Source organism: Acinonyx jubatus, chromosome A3 (assembly GCF_027475565.1).
Source record: "Acinonyx jubatus isolate Ajub_Pintada_27869175 chromosome A3, VMU_Ajub_asm_v1.0, whole genome shotgun sequence".
In the NCBI taxonomy this organism is placed as follows: Eukaryota; Metazoa; Chordata; class Mammalia; order Carnivora; family Felidae; genus Acinonyx; species Acinonyx jubatus.
This window is the reverse complement of record NC_069388.1, coordinates 40,846,381-40,869,196: the sequence shown is the minus strand read 5'-3', so window position 1 is coordinate 40,869,196 and position 22,816 is coordinate 40,846,381. Positions and strand designations below refer to the sequence as shown.

General features: G+C 43.4%; 1 protein-coding gene across 6 annotated transcripts in view; it reads left to right on the top strand.

The window, feature by feature from the left end:
* The window catches only part of KIF16B (kinesin family member 16B), a 287,157-nt gene extending 264,803 nt beyond the window's left edge, over positions 1-22,354 (top strand). For 3 of the 6 annotated variants that reach the window (XM_053200271.1, XM_053200272.1, XM_027069535.2), the window contains 2 exons: positions 12,309-12,401; positions 21,047-22,354. In XM_053200271.1, coding sequence (XP_053056246.1) covers positions 12,309-12,401; positions 21,047-21,205 — 252 coding nt within the window. In that variant the 3' untranslated portion in view covers positions 21,206-22,354. The remainder of the gene's footprint in view (positions 1-12,308; positions 12,402-21,046) is intronic. The other 3 variants (XM_027069539.2, XM_027069538.2, XM_053200273.1) reach the window with 1 other exon arrangement.
* The last annotated feature ends 462 nt before the right edge of the window (positions 22,355-22,816 follow it).

Here is a 22,816-nt window from a genome sequence, read left to right as displayed (position 1 = left end):
CCATGGTACACGAACCAAGGGTTAAATATTACTCAACCCTAAAAAGAAATGAGCTATCAAGCCATGAAAAGACATAGGGGAACCTTAAATATATACTACTAAGTGAAAGAAACCAATCTGAACACTATATACTATATAATTCTAACTATGTGACATTTGGAAAAAGCACAACTTATGGAGATGGTAGAAAGATAAGTGGTTACCAGGGGGAAGGGGGAAGGGAGGGATGAATGGGTGGAGCACAGAGGATATTTAGGGCAGTGAAACAACTCTGTGTGATGCTATCATGGTGGATACATTATTTGTTTGGCAAAAGCCCACAGAATTCACAACACCAAGAGTGAACCCTAATGTAATCTATGGACTTTGGATGATGATGATGATGATGATGATGATGATGATGATGATGATGTGTCGGTGTCATTTCATTGCTTTATGCAAGATGTCACACTCTGGTGTGGGATTTTAATAGTGGCTGTGGGCATGTGAGGGTAGGGGTGTATGTGGGAAATTTTTTTACCTTCTTCTCAATTTTCCCATCAACCTATAACTGCTCTTAAACATATCACCAATAACAAATTACAAATAAATCATTATGCAATCATCATACATTTATAATCTCCTTTCTTTCCTTCTTTTTTTTTCCTCATTCTTCTTTCACTTCTACCCTCACATCCTCCAATTTTTCCAATGTCCCTTTATTGCTTTGCTAAAGAAAAAAGAAGGAAGAAAAATGGATGGATGGATGGATGGATTTGACATCATTACACGTTTTTCTTAAGAGTATGAGGTTAATCTGTTAAAGGTAATCATCCTCTAAACAAATAATATTTTAAATACGTATTTTATCCACTTTTAAGCAAATGATAATTTATATTCCATTAAGATTGGCTCACGCCTTACTCTGAAACTTTAAAGTCACTATTTTGTCTCTTTACCAAGCACCATTTTTCTTCACTCTTTCTTTCCAAACTCAGATGTCTGTGTATATGATCAGTGCTTCTCAGAGTCTGCAAATTAATGAGGTGCCTATCCAGTGGACAGCCTTCACAAATTAAAACATTTCAACACAGAAACCAAGAAGGAAATCTCTTGTAATTGGATGTAACCATAAAATAAGGTTAAAGGCCACTTGGAATACTGATGTAATTGACAAATAGTTGCAAAGATCCTTTCCCCCTATAATTTTCATATATTACTACAAAGACTTTTTCACATTGATATTAGGTTCAGAAGACCTTTGTGCTCTTCTCTCTTGTAGTATCACTTGGGATATTTTAGGTGACCTATTATTACATTTAATTACAGAGTATAATTTGTAAAGACTTTTTCCTTCAAGTGTCACTTTAAAAAAGTCTCAATAGAGGTTGCCCTTTCCTATACCTCTTAACTTTCCACTGTACTAAAACTAAATGCCCCTTCATTCTGTCAACTTAATGTGAAGATCTAGAAGGACTTGAGCACATTCATTTTAGCATCAAAATGTGTCTAGAATTTCCCATGGGAAAGGAGAAAACATCTTTATTGAAGGACATCGCCCCAGATCTCCTTGGTAATCTTCTTTGGCAATTCTTTCCAACCCATTCTGGTTCAAAAGAGGAATTAGGTTTACCTAAGAATATAGTGTTTGTTAATATCAGGTGTTAAAAGAATTCTTAGTATCCAAGAATGTAATCCTGGTACATTTGCACATTTCTGCTCCTCCAGGGTTTATGCAAACTATCTTCAACTTTACAAACATTGATGCATTAAAGAAACTTTGAGATATCATGACATAGATATTAATGGTCTATTCTACCTCCTGTTTTCACTTTATTTCTCATGATAATATTTATGAAACCTCAGAAAGAATAATGTAATGAACCCCTGTGTGCCCTCCCATATCATTCAACTTCAACATTTCATTAGCATGTGTCCAGTTTTGTTTCATTTCTACCCTTAGGCATGGCATTACACACAATTTAAAGCAAATACCACACATTATATATTTTAACCATAAATATTTTAGGATGTACCTCTTAAAAAGCAAGATACTCAGGGTGCCTGGGTAACTCAGTCGGTTGAGCATCTGACTCTGGCTTTCGGCTCAGGTCATGATCCCAGGGTCTGGGGATCGAGCCCTATGTTGGGCTCCATGCTGATTGTAGAGCCTGTTTTGGATTCTGTTTCTCCCCCTCTGTCCCTCTCTCCCACAAGCACATTGTCTCTCTCTAAAATAAGTACTTAAAGGGGCACCTGGGTGGCTCAGTTGGTTGAGCGTCCGAACTTTCATTCGGGTCATGATCACGGCTCATGGGTTCGAGGCCCCCATCAGGCTCTGTGCTGGTAGCTCAGAGCCTGGAGCCTGCTTCGGATTCTGTGTCTCCCTCTCTCTCTTCCCCTCCCCCACTCATGCTATGTCTCTAAAAAATGAATAAACCTTAAAAAAATTTTTTTTTAAATAGGTACTTAAAAAATCAAGGCACTCTGTTTTTAAAAATAAAATCATTATCATCACACATACACCCTAAAAATTAGCTAATCTTTCAAAATAAATAACCAGTCATTGTTCAAGCCACATCAGTCTTTTTTTTTTTTTTTTCTCTTCAGTAGATGAATCAGGACCCAAATTATATCCATACGTGATATTGGTTGATATACCTCTAAAGTGTATAATAATCTATAGGTTTCCCTTCCCTCTTCTTTTTCTCACCATCTGTTTTTGATGAAGCCATACCATGTATCCATTAAATTCCTACATTTTGGGTTTTGCTAATGGCATCCTCGTGGTGTCATTCACCATGCTCCTCTAAACCTGCATTTTCTGAAAACCAGTAGTTATATTGAGAGGCTTGATCTAGTTTAGGTTTGATTTGGTGGGGGACAAGAACACTATATAAGTGGTGCTGTTCTGCCCATCTCAGAGGAAGCATGTCTAGTGGTCACTTGTAATCTTTGGTCTTTATGAAAGCCGTGCACTGACAATGACAGTCATTGCCTGTGAATCAGCATGGCTTGTCACTCAGTTGAATGAGACCTGGGGGTGGTAATGAAACTTGTATGGATGCCCAAGACCTGGACACCAAGCTTAACAGTGAAATCTGGTATTAAATATATTTGTGAATTTTACATTTCTACATACAACTCATGGTATCGAAATAGTGGTGTTTTTTGTTTTTGTTTTTGTTTTTTTTTACCACTTCACTAATCTGGCGTTTGGAAACAAGTAGTTGGGGTTCTCCAGAGAAACAGAGCCTGTAGGGTATGTGTGTGTGTCTGTGTGAAGAGATTTATTATATGGAATTGGCTTATACAATAATGGAGCCTGAGAAGTCCCATGATCTGCATCAAGGTAGAGACTGGGGACAGCCAGTGGTATGGTTCCAGTCTGAGCCTGAGGGCCTGAGAGCCCTGAGAGCTGCTGGTCTAAATTCTGTTCTGAGAGCCAGTAGTCTTGAGACCCAAGAAGTGCTGATCTTTCCATTCATGGCCACCGGCAAGAAAAGACCAGTGTCCCAGCTCAGTGCAGCGAGGCAGGAGATCCCTTGAACTCATGGAAGGGTCAGTTTTCTTGGTTCTGTGCAGGCTTTCAGCTGATTGACCATTGCCACCCACATTAGGGAGGACAGTCTGCTCAGATCGTACTCAAATTGTACTCAGTCTGTGTACTCAAATGTTACTCCCACCCCAAAACACCTTCACAAATAAACCAGAATGTTTGGCCAAATATCCGGGCACCCCATGACCCAGTCAAGTTGATGCATAAGGTTAACTGTGACAGAAGCCATTCTGTTCACCCCAGATGCAGCTGCAATGGTAATTTTTCCATTTGTTGGGCTTTTGATATTCTAATATCAGCCGCAACTACAGTCCCACCTCATGTGCTGTCCTAGCAGTAAATCAGTAACATCTGTCATCTCTCCAGGCCCCTTGCTCATTTACAAGGTGTTTGGGGCTTGACAAATACCTAACAGAGATTCTCCAACTCTTTCCTGTTTATAGAAATAGCATCCGATGAATTTAACGCAGCACAGCTCGAGATGGCAGGCTTAAGAGCTGTGCATGCTCTGTTCGTGGAGGTCAGCATACCACATTTTTCATTTCCCTGGTTTCTTTTAGAAGCAAAATGAAATGAAGCCTGAACATTGCAGTGTTAAACAGCTGGAGGGTTGTTCCTGCTCTCCTAGATACAGCGCGGCATCGCTATTTGTTTTCTTTTATTAAATGTCTCATTGCCTCTGAAACAGAAGTAGAAATCACAAGTGGCATGGACCAAAGGAGCCTGCAGCCTAAGCTTACTTCTCTGTCGCCCATACCTGGAAGTAACTTGCCTGCTTGTTCGGAGACAGATGTCAGCTTCAAGTTGCTACTGACCCTTATTGTTTACTCTGCTTAATTAAATGCCATTTTAATATTTTCTCATCTGCCTCCCCTTACAGCTCACATTCATGCTGCGGCACAACACGGGTGAGAAGGAAAGGTCTTTTAAGCCAGAGCACTTAATTAGCTTCCAGGCCCCAGGGGGAAACATTGCATAGAAATACAGCTAAAAGTAGGGAAAAGAGTAGCCATACCTGAGATGCAGCAGTTGATGGTTGAGAAAACGCTGACCACCTTCTGATGATGCCCATGTTACTAAAATTGTTTTGGGGGTGCTGGGTGTCTCAGTCAGTTAAGGGTCTGACTTTGGCTCAGGTCACGATCTCATGGTTCATAGGTTTGAGCCTCACCATGGGATCTGTGCTGACAGCTCAGAGCCTGGAGCCTGCTTTGGATCCTGTCTCCCACTTTCGCTGCCCCTTCCCTGCTCGTCCTCTGTCTCTCCCTATGTCTCAAAAATAAATAAACGTTAAAAAAAAATGTTTTCGATTGTTTTGGAATCAGTGACCATTTTGAATCCCGTATATGATAGTGACATGTTTGTATCATCAATTTCTGCTAGTATCCCTGCTTATTGGCTTATGCTTGCTCATGTCTGCCAGAGGCTACTAATTTTTCTCTTCCCCCTTGGTGTAAATCAAAGAATGGCCCCAACCCCCACCCGTAAGGTTCTTAGTCCCTTCCAGGCACTGTCAGGTGACCATTTAGTGCCCCCTGACTGTATTGTTTCACATGCAGTAACAATCTTGTTAAGACTCATTGGAGGAGGAAATTCCTCATACATTAAGATATTATTATAAAATAAAATGTGGTATAAGACATAGTTAATAGATTTAATTATAGATTATATTATACAGGTATAGGCATAGCTATAAATATAGTTATATAGGTATAATCTAGAAATAGATTATAGATGTATATGGAGATGTCAATAGATATAATTCAGTATTGTGTATAGATACATGGAAGTATTCGTATAAAATAAAAATCTGTTCTTGTTGTAAAAACATGCAACACAGGAGTTCCTGGAAATGACGGCAGCATGGCCCAGTTCCCTTAGTGCTGGCCGCCATTCCAGCTTGCTCCTGGGGCGATGCCACAGTCCAGCCCAGTGGATGTTAGCTAAGATATGGGGCAGGCTGGGAGCTAATTTGTAGCTCTTTATCTTCTGAATGCTCTGGAATCATTCTGACCATGAACTGACTTAGGCCCAGTGCATGAGCCACAGTCACCTCAGTCTTATCACCTAAGGTTGCAATAAAACTTGCATTTTAAATTCTTTAAAAATGCTTGTTCATCCCTAAGAAGATAACGAGTAAGGTTGCTGTGAATCAAAAAGTCCTCATCAGAAAACCAAAAATGCTGAAGACTAAGAAAAATGCTGGGGAGGGAAGAAAGCTGCTGGAGCCAAGAGCAAAGACGACCCCCACCCAACCCCACCCCCATCACCCTGGCTGGCTTCCCAAGCTGGTTAGCAGGGAGCACTAAGCAAAGGACTCTCTCTTCACATCTAAAGCTGGGATCCCCCTTAATCACCACCAACCCCAGCCCCATCCTGTAGCAAACACATGCTGTGTGCTGCTCTGTGACCCTTTGACTTTCCCATGGTTCTGGCCACAGCCCTGGAGAAAAGCCGTACTATGTGCTACAGCGCCCCAGGGCTCGCTTGCTCTCTCCCTCTCTCCCTCAGGCTGCAGCCTAGTGGTTAGAGGGAAGTGAGGCCTGCCTCAAACAGTAAGAGACGAAGTATGGATAAATGTGCCTGCCTCCCGTCATTACAGATGACTCAGAAGCACAGTCTACATGTCTCTCGAAGGGTCCCCAGCAGGACCAAGTGCTGCCCTGGACAGTAACCGGTGCATCGACAGCCCTCTACTGGCCACCTCCTTTTCCCACTCTGACTTTCCCGCCCCTTTACCTCTGCATCCAAGATCATCTGTATATAATCTCCCTCTGTCTCTGCTTTCACAGGGTCTCAAATAGAGGCACTTGCCCAGAGGTCATTGCTCTTACAGTTGGGCATATGTCCCTTCTGACCGTTTTTCCAATGAGAGAGAGATTTTAAAACTTTTTTTAAAAAATCAGTGCCAATTATGGGTATGCTCAAATAGTTGTACTAGGCTTTCCTGGAAAGCAGTTTTCTGCATCCTGGGCATTCCATTCCCCTTTCCCTAGCAGCAACCCTTGCGATACCTTTTGGCATTTTCTTACAAACTAAAATTGCATTTGTGTATTGCTTCCTTTTTTTTTTTTTAATTTTGAAAGTTTATCTTGAGAGAGACAGCGCGAGTGAGGGAGGGGCAGAGACAGAGAGAGGGAGGCAGAGAATCCCAAGCAGGCTTTTGCATCATCAGCGTGGAGCCCGACGTGGGGCTCGAACCCATGAACTATGAGATCGAGACCTAAGCTGAAACAAAGAGTTGGGCACTTAACCGACTGAGCTCCCCAGGTGCCCCACCATTTTGATTTTTGGTCCTCTGTATGTGACGTAATACTTCTCTGACCCTTACAAAAGCTCTGTCTGTACCCAGGGTTCTGAGCTTTCCTGGTTCTACTTTGGTGAACAGCCCTTCAGTTCTGCTGGTTGTTCCATGTACATTCCCTCTCTTGTGTCCTTTATTTCTTTCTAGGAGATTTGTGTGATGATTTCCTCCTGTCAGGGTTTTTCCTCTTATTTCTTTCTGGAATACCATTTGTTTGTGTTGATCCCCTGGTCTTGTCCTCCTTGAATTTTCCTGTCTCTTATATTTGCCATTTCTTTCTGTCTCTTTCTCCTCCCCCCTCCCTCCTTCAGTTGGTCCTTCTCCGCAAAGTGTTTGCAAAGCACTGCACAACGCGATCCTTTTCATTCTTCCTGACCTTGTTTTAACATTGTGCTTATTACTTTTGCACCTTCTCATGCTGTTACAAGCCTGAAGGCCTAGCTTCTTCCTGAAATGATCAATTATATTTATTTCCATTGACATCTGAATAGCTCCTTGTCATACATTCCTTTTGTTGCAATAGCCCAGAAGACATACACAGAATTCTTCTTGTGTGTCTGTTTATTTTAAAAACCAATTTCTCTTGGGACGCCTGGGTGGCTCAGTCGGTTAAGCGGCTGATTCTTGACTTCACCTCAGGTCATCATCTCACAGTTGGTGAGTTCAAGCTCCAAGTGTGGCTCTGCACTGAATCCCAATCCCTGCTTGGGATTCTCTCTCTCTCTCTCTCTCTCTCTCTCTCTGTCTCTCTCTCTCTCTGTCCCCCTCTCTCCCTCCCCCCACTCGCTCATTCTTTCTCAAAATAAATTGAAAAAATAAAACTTTAAAAAAAGAACCACTTTGTCCAGTCTCTGCTAGTTCTCAGCTCACTGTTTATATCAACATCTGGCAGTCACCCTTTCTCTTTTATAAATTTGAATTAGGCTTTCTTGAAGATGCTTCAATTCCTTTCACTCCATTTATTTAGATTTGTTTTCCAAGTAAATTGTGCTTTTATTAAAGGTGCTCACTGTGGCCTTTGCCAGTGAACTTCTGTACTGTCCTTTGTTGCTTTTGAAACCGAATCTTTATTTTAGAATTCAGGTAGTTGTTTTTTTTTTTTTCCCCTTGGATGATCCCCCTTTTTTTTTCTGTGTGTGTTGCTTATATTTCATAACAGTAATGAATCATAGCACATGTTGCAGTCCTTTGAGATGATACTTGGGAGAAAGAAACAGGTAAGAACATCAGTTTGTCCCAATTTCACTCAACATTTTGTCTTTATTGTTTGCCTGTGTAAAGCTCCCGTCCATTTTTAGATAGGCTTATTTCTGTTCCCAGGAATTCACTGCAATGCGGTTACATTTACATATATAATATTTATTCCAGGCAACCAAAAAAAAAAAAAAAGAAAAATTAACACTTGGCCTAATTTGTTTCCTAATTGAGATCACCTGTTTCATAGTATTTATAAGTAAAATTGAGAAACTGGTACGAAAATCAAGAAAGCATTTGCTAATCAGAGTTGAAAATGGCAGTAAATGAAGCCATCACCCTTTTCTCGGTGGATTTTTTAGCCTGCTGGAAACAAAGCCCCAGTGGATTCTGGAGCTTTTATTTCCGAGCTCTGTGGATAAAGTGCTATGAGCAGCAAGATAACCATCTGCCCTAACTATCTCCGTAGGCTGGGGTATTTATGCATTTTGGTGTCTGTTTGCTGCTGATTCACCTTCTCTTTGCCACTTCTGCTGCTTATTTATTTTCTAGTCCCCAACATTACATTTATATGCAATTTCTTACTCGAAAGACTCTGGGCAATCCAAGTCATAGCTCAGTCAGTACAAACTGACATTTCTTACTTTGGAAGGCAGTTTCCTTGTGACAGAAACTGGATGTCAAATTAGCCCAAATTAGCCCATTATTTCTTAGATTTAATGGCCCCATCGCTTTCTCTGCGATCCCCCAGCTGGTGTGATTTCCCTTTCATCTGTACAATCTTCTTTCCACATTTTGCCAGGACTCTGTTTTAACTTGTACCACATTGCTTTCAGTGCCTCTCAGCTGAGAACAATCTCGAGTGCTAAAAGTTGTGACAGCTGAAAGACTGTTGCTCCCACAGGCTCAGGTTCGTTGTGGGGAACAGAGCCAGACACGAGTATCCAAGGAAGCACGTGCTTCATCCCCTGCCCAACGGGCAACCTTTCCAACTTCTCTTCTGCAGCAACTTTTCAGATTTGGACAGAGGCCAAGGACAGTTTGAAGAGTTTCTAAAGTTTGGCTTTGAAGCATAAGTTAAGATAAGCATAAGCATATAAGTTAAGCATAAGCATAAGTTGATAGACTCCTTCTCTACAGTAATTTAGTAAACTTCCTTTGTTCAGAAGAGAGAAGATACTATAATAAATCCGTGAAATTTTGCTGCAAGGGAAGATCTGAAAGAGCAAAAACCCAGGCTTCTCATTGTTCAGCAGGATTTATTAACATTTAATATTAACCTACCATTCATTGCATCAGGTACCTAATAGACCGTGTCTTTTATGAGCAAAGTGCTGTGCAGGAGGTACATGTTTTCAATGTATATATTTTTCAACTTAGATACTTAATTGTGTGGATGATATCTGTTTGGTGAAGGAATTATTAAAAATCTACACCTACCCCATCCTTTTTTAGAATTAGAGATGTTATATGAGAGAAGGTTTGGTCTGGCTTTTCTCCCTGCCTCCAGCCTCCCCGACATAGTCAAGCCTCCATCATTGTCCCCAGTGAAAGGGATCACCGGTGTGGATAATCCAAATCCTCAGCTAATCCTCTCCGTGGGGTGGGGTCACAGGCCCACAGCTCAGGGCCACAGGCCTAATCACACCTAGGGCATGACCATGGCTCCCTCCTGGGACGTAGGGCAGTGGGTGGACACTGAGGAATAACTCCCAAGGCAGGGAGATATTCTGAAGGCAAATAGCCTCACAGGGATCATCAGGAGCCCCTCGTCCAGAGAACAAAAAAGGGGCAGTGGGTCTTCCCTCCTAGTCTCAAGAGCTGACCCTCTTGCCCTGGAATTCAGGGACTCATTGGTATTCAGGGATGGCCCAGTACAAGGCCAGCCTGAGGAAACTTGCCATCAATACAGAAGTGACCTCAGGTTAGACATAAAAGGGGGGGATGGTCCTGCTCAACCACAGGCACGGATGGTAGAAAGGAGCAAGATGGTCACGTGGGGGGTCCCTGAAGCGTCACACCGTGTCCCGGTGCTTGGGCTTCTACTAAGAGGGAGACTTTGGGATGCCAGTAATGAATGCGCAACTACTTCTTGATTCTTAAGCTTTTGGGGACCTTTGGATTTGAGGTTTCTTTGAATTTGAGTTTAAGTATATTATAGCCAAGAGGTACCACACAATGAGATTCTCATTTGAAAGTCTGTCAGTCACATTGGCCATTTGGAGCAGTCATCCCCCTCAAAATGTCAAGAACCTCTTTGAAGATGTAGATGGTGCAAGAAGGAATCGTGAGCTGAGAAACAAAGAATAGTTCTTTCTTTCCCCAGATAGCATTTTTCAGAATCTCAGTATCCAAACTATATCTTACCATGAGCTTTGGGGGCATAGTTAATTTACCTGGTGTAGCCTATATTTTTAAACACGTGAACATGATTCCCCGTTTTGAGAAACACATTAACTCTTTCTTACTTTAAAGCAATTTTTGAAATAAAGGGTCTGCCAGCCTCTGATATGAGGTGACTTTGGAAAAAAACCATTCCAGACTGTTGTCTTCCATTTTCCTTTGAAGGGGAAAACATTAAAGCATTAAATACTAACACATTTTAAGCCCACGTGCCCTGAAACATCTAAAAGGGAGAAAATGATTATATTTGCAGATTAACTCTGCAAGGACAAAGCTGTGTAGATAATAATGTCACCTACTTAATAAATGCATGCTGTGACTTGGGCCCTGCCCCTAGCACCTGACAGACCTCTCATTTCATCTTCTGATTTAAAAAGCATTCTAATCAGATGAGGAAAGTGAGGTGCAGGAGAGTTTCACGACTTAATCTGGACCCCAGTATGGTAATGCCCCCCGTGCCCGGCGTGCTGGCTGCTGTGTGACTGGGTGCCCAGGACGTGGCTCACAGTGCAAGGGTAGGACTCCAGCAGTCGTGTGGTCCACATGGCCAGGTCCTCTTCCGCCCTCCCTGCCTGGATGCAGAGACAGTTGCTGTGTGTGGGACCCTTACCAATCTCCTAACCTAGATCCAGTAAACGAAAGTCAAAGAACCAGAGCGAGCCCTGGAAACTGTGCTTCTCCACAGTGTCTGTCCTGCCGTATTTTGCTTCAGCTGAATGAGGTTGAGAGGGGGGCCTGTCAGACTGCCTGGAAGCGGGTTTGCCTGCTCCCTTACAGCTGACATGCCATTGCTCACGGCTCAAGATGCAGCCTCAGCTAGTTGCTCTCTTCCCTTCATGAGCCGAAAAGATGGGCCTGATACCGACTTGGGTTCTAGAGAAAAGCTCAACCAACTTCACAGCCTGAGCTGATGGATTTGGGGCTTTCTAATGTGGCCTGTTTGTCTGAGTGGGGGGGGGGGTCTCCCCCCAAGCTTGCTGGTCTACCAGGCCGGGTGGCCAAGATCATTGAAGCTCGCTTCTTACCCTAAGCAGGAACGCCAACCTGTAAAAACTGAATATCACATGACTTTAAATGCACATTCCTTATAAAATGTTTAAAGCTCACTGGATTTTATTAGAATTAGAATATGTGAACCAGACTGAGTATATTAAATTTATGAGTCCAATTGATGCAGTACCATAATAATTCAATACAATATGCTTATGTCATTAAGCTCATAAAGAAGATTCTCTGAATAGCTGTAATGAATAGTTCCAATTCTGTAATCACAGACTAACATTTTCACCCTGATGAATTTTAACTGGGAGCTCTCAGAATTCTCTATAAAATCAAGAAATAAATGCCATATTTCAAATGATGACTACTTATTTCAAGTATTTACTTTAAAACCTAGGATGGATAGAAAAGAAGTACCTGCTAAGATAGAATTATTCATTAGAAATACTAAAAAGGTTGGAAAAGGTTAGTAGCACGGACTGTGATGTATGGCTAGTCATAAATTATAAATAAAAACCAATGAGACTTTTCTATTCTGCTTTGACTAATTTCATTGACTCTCTCATCCCTTACCTTCTTCCCACGCATATCTATTGTGATTATCTATCACCACGTAATAAACTACCCCAAAACTTAACCTCCTTAAAGCAGCCACCACTTTATTGCTTGTGATGCTGTGGTTCTGGAATTTGGGCAGGGCTTGGCCAAGTGGTTCATCTTTTCCAAATGTCAGGTATCATGTCAGGCCACTTCCATGGCTGTATTCTGATCATGGTTCCACTGAGGACTGGGCTCAGATGGGGCACCGAAGCCTGCAAGGTGACTCCTTCACTGTCAGCTTTACTTCCAGTGTTTTCTCTTGGAAAACAGAAGGCCTGGCAGGATCCATGGATCAGAGAGAAGAGATGCTGTTGGAGCACAGTGAAGAAGCTGCAACATGAGGACCATTGGAGAGCCGATCCAGTGAGCAGTACATTCCAGAAGTGTGTCCCCCGCGTAAATGAACCCCACATAGTGTGTGGTCCAGCCATGCTGGACTCTTGGTGGGACCCCAAACTGTTCATTGTCAACATGAGGCTTTGCACATCCCCCGCCCCTCTCCGCCCACCCCCCCTCCCCCCACTGCCGGGAATAGGCTTCTACAGTATCTTCCACGAGTATCTCTACCTGTCTGATTCTTACTCATCCTTCAGCTCTTGGCAGAAATGTCACCAGTTTTCAGGACTAGGCTGGATGCCTTTTCTATGTACTCCAAAATCATCTCATTCCATATTTTAATCAGAGCTTTACTTGTCCCAAGTCCCTGGAATGCCTGCATGTGACTCAAGACGAGAACTGACCTTATTCACTACTGACTCCTCAGCAGCATGACATATAGAAAGCTCTCAGTAAATATTTGTTGGGTGCATGAATGAAGTCTCAAGAGGAGCCGACGAAGAACAAACCTTGATCCAGTCCTCAGAAGACAAGTAGGATTTAGATGAAGGATTCTGGACAATGAGGAGATGGTGCTGGGCGGCCCAGGCTCCTTTTCTGCACAGGCTCAGTGTCTGTTTTAGTCAACGTTGGACACCCAGTGCTTGGCACGCTGCTCCATGTAGGGCAGGTGTGTGGTAACTGTGGTGGATGGATGAGTTGCTTGAATTAAACCATCCTAATTTCATCAGAGTGTAGAGGACATTTAGGACCATGTCAGGAAAGGAACCCAGCATTTTTGATCCAGTGGAGACAAATTTTAGGATCCCTAAAATAGCCAGAGAAAGGTGTCGACTAGAATTTATGAGAGTTTAGAACTGGGAAGACTTGAGTGAGTGAATATTGACCCCACTGGTAGGGGGTTGATTCATGATCCATGGCCAGTGGTGACCAGACCTCTCATGTCTAGAAATATCCCAGCATGTCTCCATCCCCGCTTGATTGGTCTTTGGAACCCATCAGTCAAGGATGAATTTTCCAAGTGCTACAAGGTAAATGAAACCTCTAAGTCTTATTAGACTGATCGTTATCTTTAAGCTGCCCTGGCTAATGGCTTCTGGAAATGAATTCCAGGGAACTGTCTTCCCTGTTAATATGTCACAGTGGAAAGGTGGATAAGGCCCTACTACATTTTTAAAGTACGTTTTAATAATTTCAATAACTTTAAATTACATTACAAATTTATGTTAAAATTTTGTGAGATGAAGGGGCTCCACAACAATGAGATGGCTGGGGAAATCATGAGAGTGGCACAGCTAGGTGGTGCATGCCTGTGAAATGAGCAGCAGACTACACTTACAGTCATGAGCCCTGTTAAAGCAAGCTTTTTAGTAACCTAAAATAGTCATGACTTTATCCCCCTGAGCATTAAAGCAAAAGGAAGGGAGCCAAAAAATAAGGTAAGATCTTTGAAACGCTTCTGAAGCCCTCTTATTCCCACGTGTTCTCTATGCGTGCGTGTGTGTGCACATGCACACACACACACACACACACACACAGTAAATTCTGAGAGTCTGCATGGTATGGAGATCCCTAAAGAGAAGGGCTGTGTTTACATGCACATTTACTCATTACCTTTCAGGCTTAAGGGATTGCACCTTGTAAGTGACATTAAGCCATCTGACTTTCTCCTGAATTTAAAGACCAAGTTGTTTGTCAGCTTCTATAGTCTGTTGACATTGGCTAAGCCACTGCCTCTTGGGATCTCAGTTTCCTCATCTGTAAACAGGATTCACATACCTGTCCTCCTCCACCTCAGCATGTCTTAGGGGTCATGGGAGCTCATGAACTGGTAAGTGTTTTGTACAAAGTGCCTGAAGATCCAAATCCAGCATCCAGGCCTTCCACATTCTCCTTCAAGTCCTGCTGTTCCCCACACAGAGCCCTGCACATGCTAGCCTTACTTACTCCCTTGTTCACACAGTTTGCTGAGTTTGGATACCACTCCGTCTTCCCTCCTTTCCAGATCCCAGACCTGAAAGGAAATGGCTGCAAGATGAGAAGGGCCACACTATCGAACTCCCTGCTGATCATGCAGGTTTTTGCCTGGAAGGACTATGGAGCATATGGTCGGTCCCAATGACCAGACTAACGTTTCATCCAGAAACTCCAGAATTGAAAAGAACAAGCCAGCAGAAGCCATCATAAGGCCAGCTTTTAGCTAGGTTGTTCCTGGAACTTAAGTACTTTTCCTTTCAGCTAGAGCAGAGCCTAAAATTATATTGTAAGGCACATATGAATCATGTTAACAAAATGACCTTCATCAAGAATGAAATAAAAATGAAAATAGCATGTAGCAGCACATTATATTTTCAATTTTTTTCCTCATGCAATGTATCGATTGAGGTACCAGGCTAAAGCTCTAAAATAATTGACTAAATTCTTGCTGAATTACCCTGTATTGCTGTAGGGAGTGTGCTTCACCTTTCAGAACTCATTAACACAGCCAGTAGACCATATTAGCCTGTGTTTTGGTTCAAAAGATTAATAATATTTTAGTTGTTGTATTTTGAAATGGTGTTGGAATTTTGAAGATTGGCCTGCGTGTATATATCAGGCTTTGGGCAGGAGCTTTCCAGGTAAATACTTGGCCGGGGATGTACCACTAGGATGCACTGACCCATCAAAAATGTTAGTCACTAAAGCCTCCTAGGAGTGAGAGAAGGGTGACTTGGGCAGATCTTGATGTGACTACAGACTACACCCCCCACAGCCCAGGGGCTTGGATGTGGTATAGGTGGAAGGTTTCCTCTGATCTTGACTGGCACCTACCACCTGCCAGTGCTCGGAGTTAATGTCCGTTAACTTGTTTGCAAATAGTAGAAAATCACTGGGGCCACATTGTAAGCAAATGGACTTCTCCACTCCCAGGCTTGGGAATGGCCTGACCAAAGTCTCTCCTGGAGCTGCCCCTCTGTGAGAGAGGTCCCTGAATTTCTTACACTCTTATAAATGCTCTATGGCAGTGGCTGTGAAGTCAATAAGAGATTGATTCCAGCAGATTCCAAGTGGTATCTCCAGTAGCTCTTTGGCAGTGAGGTGCCCATCCCAGAATATGAATGGGAAAAACTCACCAGCCCTCTGCCATAAGTCAGCTAGATAACCAACCCCCAAAGAAGGGAAAGCTGTTTTTTCAGAAGGGAATCTGAGTGCTATTAGGGAAGGGAAAAGGAAGCAGGGCAGTCAAAACATGGCCAGTGCTCACCGAGGCTCTGTAAGGAAGATATCAGAGCATGAACAGAGTTACATTGGACTCTGTGGAGAAGAGTATAAGGCTCACAGCTAGAGGTCTTTTTCTCATGTTTGTATGGAACATTAACTCTAGAGAACCCAGAGGCCCCCTGTCTCTGTGAGAGCAGCCTCAGGCCTGGAAAAGGCAGCATATCTGGCTCAGTGTGGACAACCTTGCCTGGTGAGAGACAACAGTGCTCAGGACATGGGAGGCCCAACAGGATAAAACGGGGATGGTAGACGCTGGACAGCAGGCTGGTGATTGAGACCCAGCCTCTAGGGCTGAAAGATGTGGGTATGTATCTGCTATTCCCACCTCTGTGCTTCATGACCTTTGGGGCATTACTTCAGCCTCTTGGTCCTCAGTTTCTTCATCTGGCAGATGGTTCCCATGCAGTGTCCCTATTTCATAAATAGCTATTTCATAAATAGCTCTTGTGGTAAGTAAATGAGATATACCATGAAAAGTTCTCACTGTGCCTAGAACATTACATGCCCTTGATAACTGGCCTCTTCGTGAGAGCAACAAGATGGGAGCTGGTCAGACTGTTGTGTGTACGTGGGAGACAATCCTCAGGAAATAGAGTGGTCTTGGCAGGTATGAGTTGACCACTTTCCTTGGGAAAGGAGAGGTCAGGAGCCTGATATAGGTGTCTCGAACAAGCTGTGTGTCCTCGTCTTTCCTGTGTTCTTTCGGCCTTCTTTTGAAAGGCTCCTGGTCCCCTCAGGATTTTGTCTTATTTGGAGGTGGAGATTAAAAGCACATGCCTATTTAACAGTTCCATTTGGAACACACCCATGGGGTGGTCTCTCCCAGTTTCGTCTACGCCTGCTCATTGCCTTTGCATGGATTGACTTTAAAAAATAATAAGAGGGGTACCTGGGTGGCTCAGTCGGTTAAGTGTTTGACTTTGGCTCAGGTCATGATCTCACTGTTTGTGGGTTTGAGTCCTGCGTCGGGCTCTGGGCTGACAACTCAGAGGCTGGAGCGTGCTTCAGATTCTGTGTCTCCCTCTCTCTCTGCCCCTCTTCCCGATTGTGCTCGCTCATAAATAAATAAACATTAAAAAAAATTAAAACATAATAAGATATTCCCGCGGACTGCAGAAGAAAGGCACTTTATGGAATCAAGGTACTCTGTTCAGTACTGAAATGTGCGTTCAAGATCTGCCATCTAAGCCTGATTTTCTGAAAGTATCAATAAGAAAACACCTTATACTTTAGTGTTAGTCCAAGTAGCAAAAAGTAAATAACCTAGATAAATGTCTCATATATTTCTTAAATCTTTTTTTTTTTTTTTCCAAATCAATACATGACTCACAGAGTTTGACCTCCAATATTGCTGTGCTATTTGCCTTCTCTCCCCTGTGGCTTCTGTTCTCCCTTCCATCCCAAAACTTCCTCTCTCACCCTCCTCCAGCCGGCCCCTCCATCTCTCAGGGCCCCTTTTGGCCCCTGCCCTTTCCTGCAATCACTCATACTCAGACCCTGTCCCAGACCCCTTCTTGCTCTGTACTATGGGTTTGCAATCTTAATTGAAAAAGGATTTGGCTTAATCTGACCTACATCCTCCAAGTACCAGGATGAGGCAGGGCCGAAATGTGGCACAACCTCTGGGGATATAACCATCTATTCTCAATGGCCCTGATCCGAGTGTTGAATGAAGCAAGGACTCAGGTGAGATGCCCCCCCATCCCCCGGCGGGCAGGGGTTACCGGCCCTCTGTGGTCCCGAACAGCAACAGATTTAAATACGTCTACTTTTGTTTCTTCTTCTTTTTTTTTAATGGAGAAAATGCCATGTGAAAGAAACAGAAACTTGATATTGGATTTCACAAATCCTTTTCCTACTTTGCCCTTCTGACCCTGATAAGCCACTTAAACTCCTAATGTCCTTCAATTTTTGCAATACTTTTTTATAAAGTGCACTGCCCTGGGGATACAGCTTGGCCCCTGGACTTATTTTTCACATAGCAGGGAGGGCTAACCTTGACAGGAAGGACTCTCATTTTCTCCCTTCAGCCACAGATGCCATAGAAAACATGGTAAGCCCAAGCCACAAAAATTACTAATGTAAATATGTGTATATTTAAATATGTATTTTATGTATAATTGTAACGTATATTAAATATATGCAAAGGTCGAGTTCTAGTTCATTGGCTGATCTAGGCCTGAGCCTCAAATCCTAAAGGGAAACTTTTTTATTGGAGAAAGAGTGATAAGCTTGATTCACCAGACACCGCGTTATGTAGAGGCAGATTTTATCACTGAGGAAGAGCTCAGAGAGAAGAATCAAACTAGTCACCATTGCTGGACTATCTGCAAAAGACAGTCAGTGGGCATGTGCACATGCAGAATACTATACAGCCATGATCATGAGCAAACTACAAGGATGCCCAACAGGGTGAGCGAATCTCCCAAGCTTTGTGTTACACACAGGAGGCCAGACACAAAAGAGAGTGTCCTGTGTGGTTCCAGTAGTGTGAGCCCCCCCCCCCCCCCCCCCGGGTACTAGCAACATTGTCTCGTTTTTATCTAGGTGCTCCTCACACAGGTATGTCCAGTCTTGGAAACTTTGTTAGGCTGTGTGTGCATGCTGTTTTCTCAGGGTACACCTCAATTTTTAAAAATTAACTCACCAGCGTCCGTCATCAGGGTTCTTTCCAGGCACTTTTCCCAAGCTCAGCAGTGTGCCAGGCATGGCAGTGGTTACAAAGAAGAAGGATATGCTGTCTGTGACCTCAGGAACCTTCTAGGAGTTTACTTTTGTCTTCTGTGCCCAGCCCTACACCTAGTCCTTTGGTTTTGTCATTCACCAGAAGTTGTCCGGCCCACTGCAAGCACGTGGCTCTGGACACAGCACCAAGGCCACCCTGCCTCCCCTTGGATACTTCAGAGCACCTCAAGGTCACTATGAAGAGTACTCTCTAATCAAAGCATTTCTTTGGCCAAGGAAGCAGTCTATGTAAAGGGAGCCCCGGCTGCCCAATCCTGCAATGCAGAGGTTTGTTTTGCAATGAAAAAACTCTCCTATAATGTTTCTAATTCGTTGAATGAGGTCCCTGTATCTCCAGTTTCCATGGAGACATGCCAGTGAGTTCATTTAAAGAAAAAGACACTCCCTGCACCTAGTTTAGTTTACTGGTCTCTTGATGGCGGTGACCGGGCAGGGAAGGTATCTCCAATATTTTCTTTATTTTTATCTGTGTTTTTTAACTTTAACTTTTCATGACCCCCTTTGCGTTCCACTGGCCCTTTAAAGGTCCCCCACTCTTTGTGAACCAATTACGACAAATGCGGATACAACATCTGTTCCTAGATTTGAGCAGCCTGTGGGAGACCTGTAGCAGGGGCTGTTCCCAGCTCTGTTCGAGCTTTAGACTGTGGCAGACTTGTGGCCCCACACTCCAGTGCACAAGCTCCTCCTCATCCTTCTGGAAACACTTCCCTCTTGACCTTCCCACTACAGTCAGTTTGCGCACGTGTATTTATCGCATTGTAAAGATTGGCTGGCCGGCAGGTGTGGTCTGCGTTGGACACTCGCATCCACGTTGGGTGGATTTTTGGGTCCCTCTAAAGTTGCTGTTCTCCGCTTCCCTTCCCCCAGTGAGGTTGAAGTCCGGTTCCTTTTGCCCCTGATGCAAAAAAGTACTGGTGTAAAATCTTCATTTTTCAGCAATTGGTTTTGACACCTTCTCGCCTTGACCTGATCGCTCTTTCAAGCTCCTTTCCTGAGAGATTACCATGAGACCAGTAAGTGAGGAATACTGAACAAAAAAGACAGAGTCCGAGTGAAAAACCCTTGTTTTCCAAGTCCCCTCTCCTGATCGCTAGCCTTGCTCACCTCCCTGACGACAGGGTCCTCATCCAAAAATGGCTATGACTAATAAGAGCAGATAATTCTAGGCAGAGTACAATAACAACATAAAACAAGGTGAGCTCAGAAATGCGGAGGCACAGTACAAATGTTTTGTTCTCTTGCTTTGGGGATGGCTTCACGGGTGTACACACGGTTCAAGACTCACCAGATTGTCCGTTTGAAGCACGTACAGTGACTGTGCGTCAGTAAGAAATGAGACGTTAGAAGATTTTTAGAAAGTAAATTACTATACAGTGTCAATTATTAATAATCCTCATTACTTTTAAGAAAGTAGCTGATGAATTTTCCTTGAGCAGAGTGTCTTCTTTCAGAAGTAAATTTAAGGCCGGCAGTTCGTAGGGGCAGCTGGATGCCACTTCTGCTGGGCCAGGTTTTCGCAATCGTTGCGTGAGTGACATTGGGAACGCAATAATGCTTGCATGGGGCTGTCCCGTGCATCGTGGGATGCGCCTAGATGCACGCCACACCCCCCCCACCCAGAGTAACGAAACCATCTGCAGACATCGCTGTGTGTCTTCTACGGGGTGGACCGCCCCTGGTGGGAACCACTGCTTCTCGGCCTCAGCGTGTTTCGCTGACAAATATCTTTGTTACTCAAAGTCCATAATAATTATGTTTAATGTCAGCGTTTGTGATAGGATCATTTATATTTTTGAAATAAGCTGAGGCAGTAATAAAGATTTAGGCTTACCCATTTTCTCTTGTAAATAATACTTGCCTGACCTGAAATATGTGAACTATTTCTGTATGTCCTCTTTTCCTTTAATACATCCTGCCTGCACCCACGTCTCATTCCATCCCTGGCATCTCGGATCCTCATCCCAGACATGCTTTGCTTGCTCGGTGCCAGAAAAGGCGGCGACTGCTGTGACAAACACGTGCAGCCGTGGGGAGGGGCAGAGCAGGGGGTTCAGAGCAATTAATCTTAGTCAGAATTTCTTTTCATTGATGATTATGGGTTTTGCAAAATGACTCGTAAATATTAGTACTTGGAACTGACCCGCTTGTCCCCAGCATTTCTTTTCCTTTAAAGGATCCAAATCAGACAGTTACAGTGCTGTTTAAAAATGCTAGTGAGCAGCACATTTAGCATTCTACAGATGGCTAGCCTTTTTCCCCCCTCCCTTTAATTGGCTTTCTATTTAACAAGTAAGTTGGGGGAAAACGACCTGTTAAAAAAATAGGATATTAACTGATGCCACTATTGTTGGCAAGCAGACCACTTCCCCACCCCCCATCCTGGCACCACATTGGCATTTCTCTGGGCATTGTCCGCAGGTAGACCTGAGGCCATGTTGCCCTGAGCCAGAGAGCAGAGCCACACGCGTAATGGATGTGGTGACTCTATTCCCTTGGGTTGGTCTGGTGAAGGCCAAGGACACACAGATTCCCATGTGCTGTTTCCAATGGCAGCAACAGCTCTTCCAAAGTGGGTGGCAAGTTGTTTCTGGGATTTCTTCTCTCTCCTTGACTCCACCCCACGACGACGTCTAACCACGTTTTGTCTCCTGTCTCTTCCTCAGAAATACCTCAGGGACTTTTTCAGCGTGATGCTGCAGTCCGCGACGTCTCCCCTACACATCGACAAAGTGGGGCTGACTCTTTCCAAACACACCATCTGTGAGTTCTCGCCGTTCTTCAAGAAAGGGGTCTTTGACTACAGCAGCCACGGGACGGGGTAGAGCTGGGGGTGACGGAGGAACCACCGATGCAGTGCCTTCTCGTCCACGTGGCCCTCCCGGCGTGCGGCAGCCTCCCACACTCCTTCTGGGCCTGCCTCCTCCTGTGGCAGCCAGACGTGCAGCAGCTGGCCTGGGCCGCCCCGCCAGGGCCTCCCGGGTGCCTGACTTTGGACTGGCATGTTTCACTTCGCTGGTGGTGACCCTGACGGGCAGCTGCTACTGTTCCATTGCCGTTGAACGTGGCCTTTTCCCCCATAGTGCTCCCTCCTCCTCACAGCGGGAGGCCGTCCCCTGTGGCAAAATGGACGTGGCCGGCTTACCTTGGGCCTCCCTGAGCCACGCCAACCTGGGACCTCCCAAACTGGGTGTGCGGCTTACCAGACCTACCTGAAATGACTTTCATCTGGTTTCCTCTTCCACCAAAATATATCTTATTTTTTATATGCCTTCCATATGGCTGGCTGTATCCCACGAGAAGCATTTTAAATGATTTCATTGTATTTTTTCTGTTTCCCCTCATTTGAGTCAGAACTTTTGTACGATACCTGACCACTGATGTTTACACAGAATTTCATATTCTGCAAAAGGGATTTATGGTCCAATCATGACTGGAATCTTCCATGCCTGACAAATTAGATGTAGGCGACATCACTTAAAACATCTGTAAATCCATACAAACAGGATATATGTTTAATCTTGAATATCTGAGGAAATTTTCCTAAACGTAAATGGCTACTGTGCATTCTTGAGCTGTCTCCGCTAAGCACAAAATAAGCGCTTAGCTGAATGCATATTTTTAAATTTTTTTTCACGTTTTTGTTACAGAATCTACTGGATCTTTGGCTGAAAGACTAGAATTTGCAGTAGTTTATTAATGATCCCTTAAAATTACTCAGGACTTAATGTAGCATTGCACATCCATGTACAATAAAACTGCTTTGTTTTACTAAGAAGAAAAATGTAAGTGGAAAAATATGTGGCATATACTGAAATGTATATAATTCTACCTATAGATTTATATATGTACACACGCCTGTACAGTAGTTGTATCAAAATATATAATCATCCACGCCAAATTTATTAAAGGTATTTGCTATTTCAAAATTTAAATTGAGCTGCTATCAATATTAAATGAAGTTGTAGAACCTATCCTGTAGCACCGTTTATTTTAAGTTTGCGACATGATCATCCCTACTGGTCTGTTTAAAAATTTATCTAATGTGTTTGGAAAGATCGGTAATGTATAATTTAGCATTTGTGTTGCAGAAGATGCTGTTAGAGTAACATTTGAAGCCACGAATGAATGGGGTAACAAAATGTGTTTGCATTCAGTCTTCTACAATATACCTGTGCAACTGAGCCCTCCAACCTGAAAAATATGTTTAAAGATGCAATTATCCCAATAAGGGGGAAAACTATTATTACACTAATTAGATATCATAGTTTAATATGACAAAAATGAGGACATTTAAAAATTGCTACAGAAAGACTTGCTTTTTGTCTCCAGCAGTGATTACAGGCATAGTTCAGAGACAATTACTACCAGAGAATTTAAACCTGCAGATTTAAGGATAAAGCTGGGAGATAATAATTAACCATAGGTCATTCATC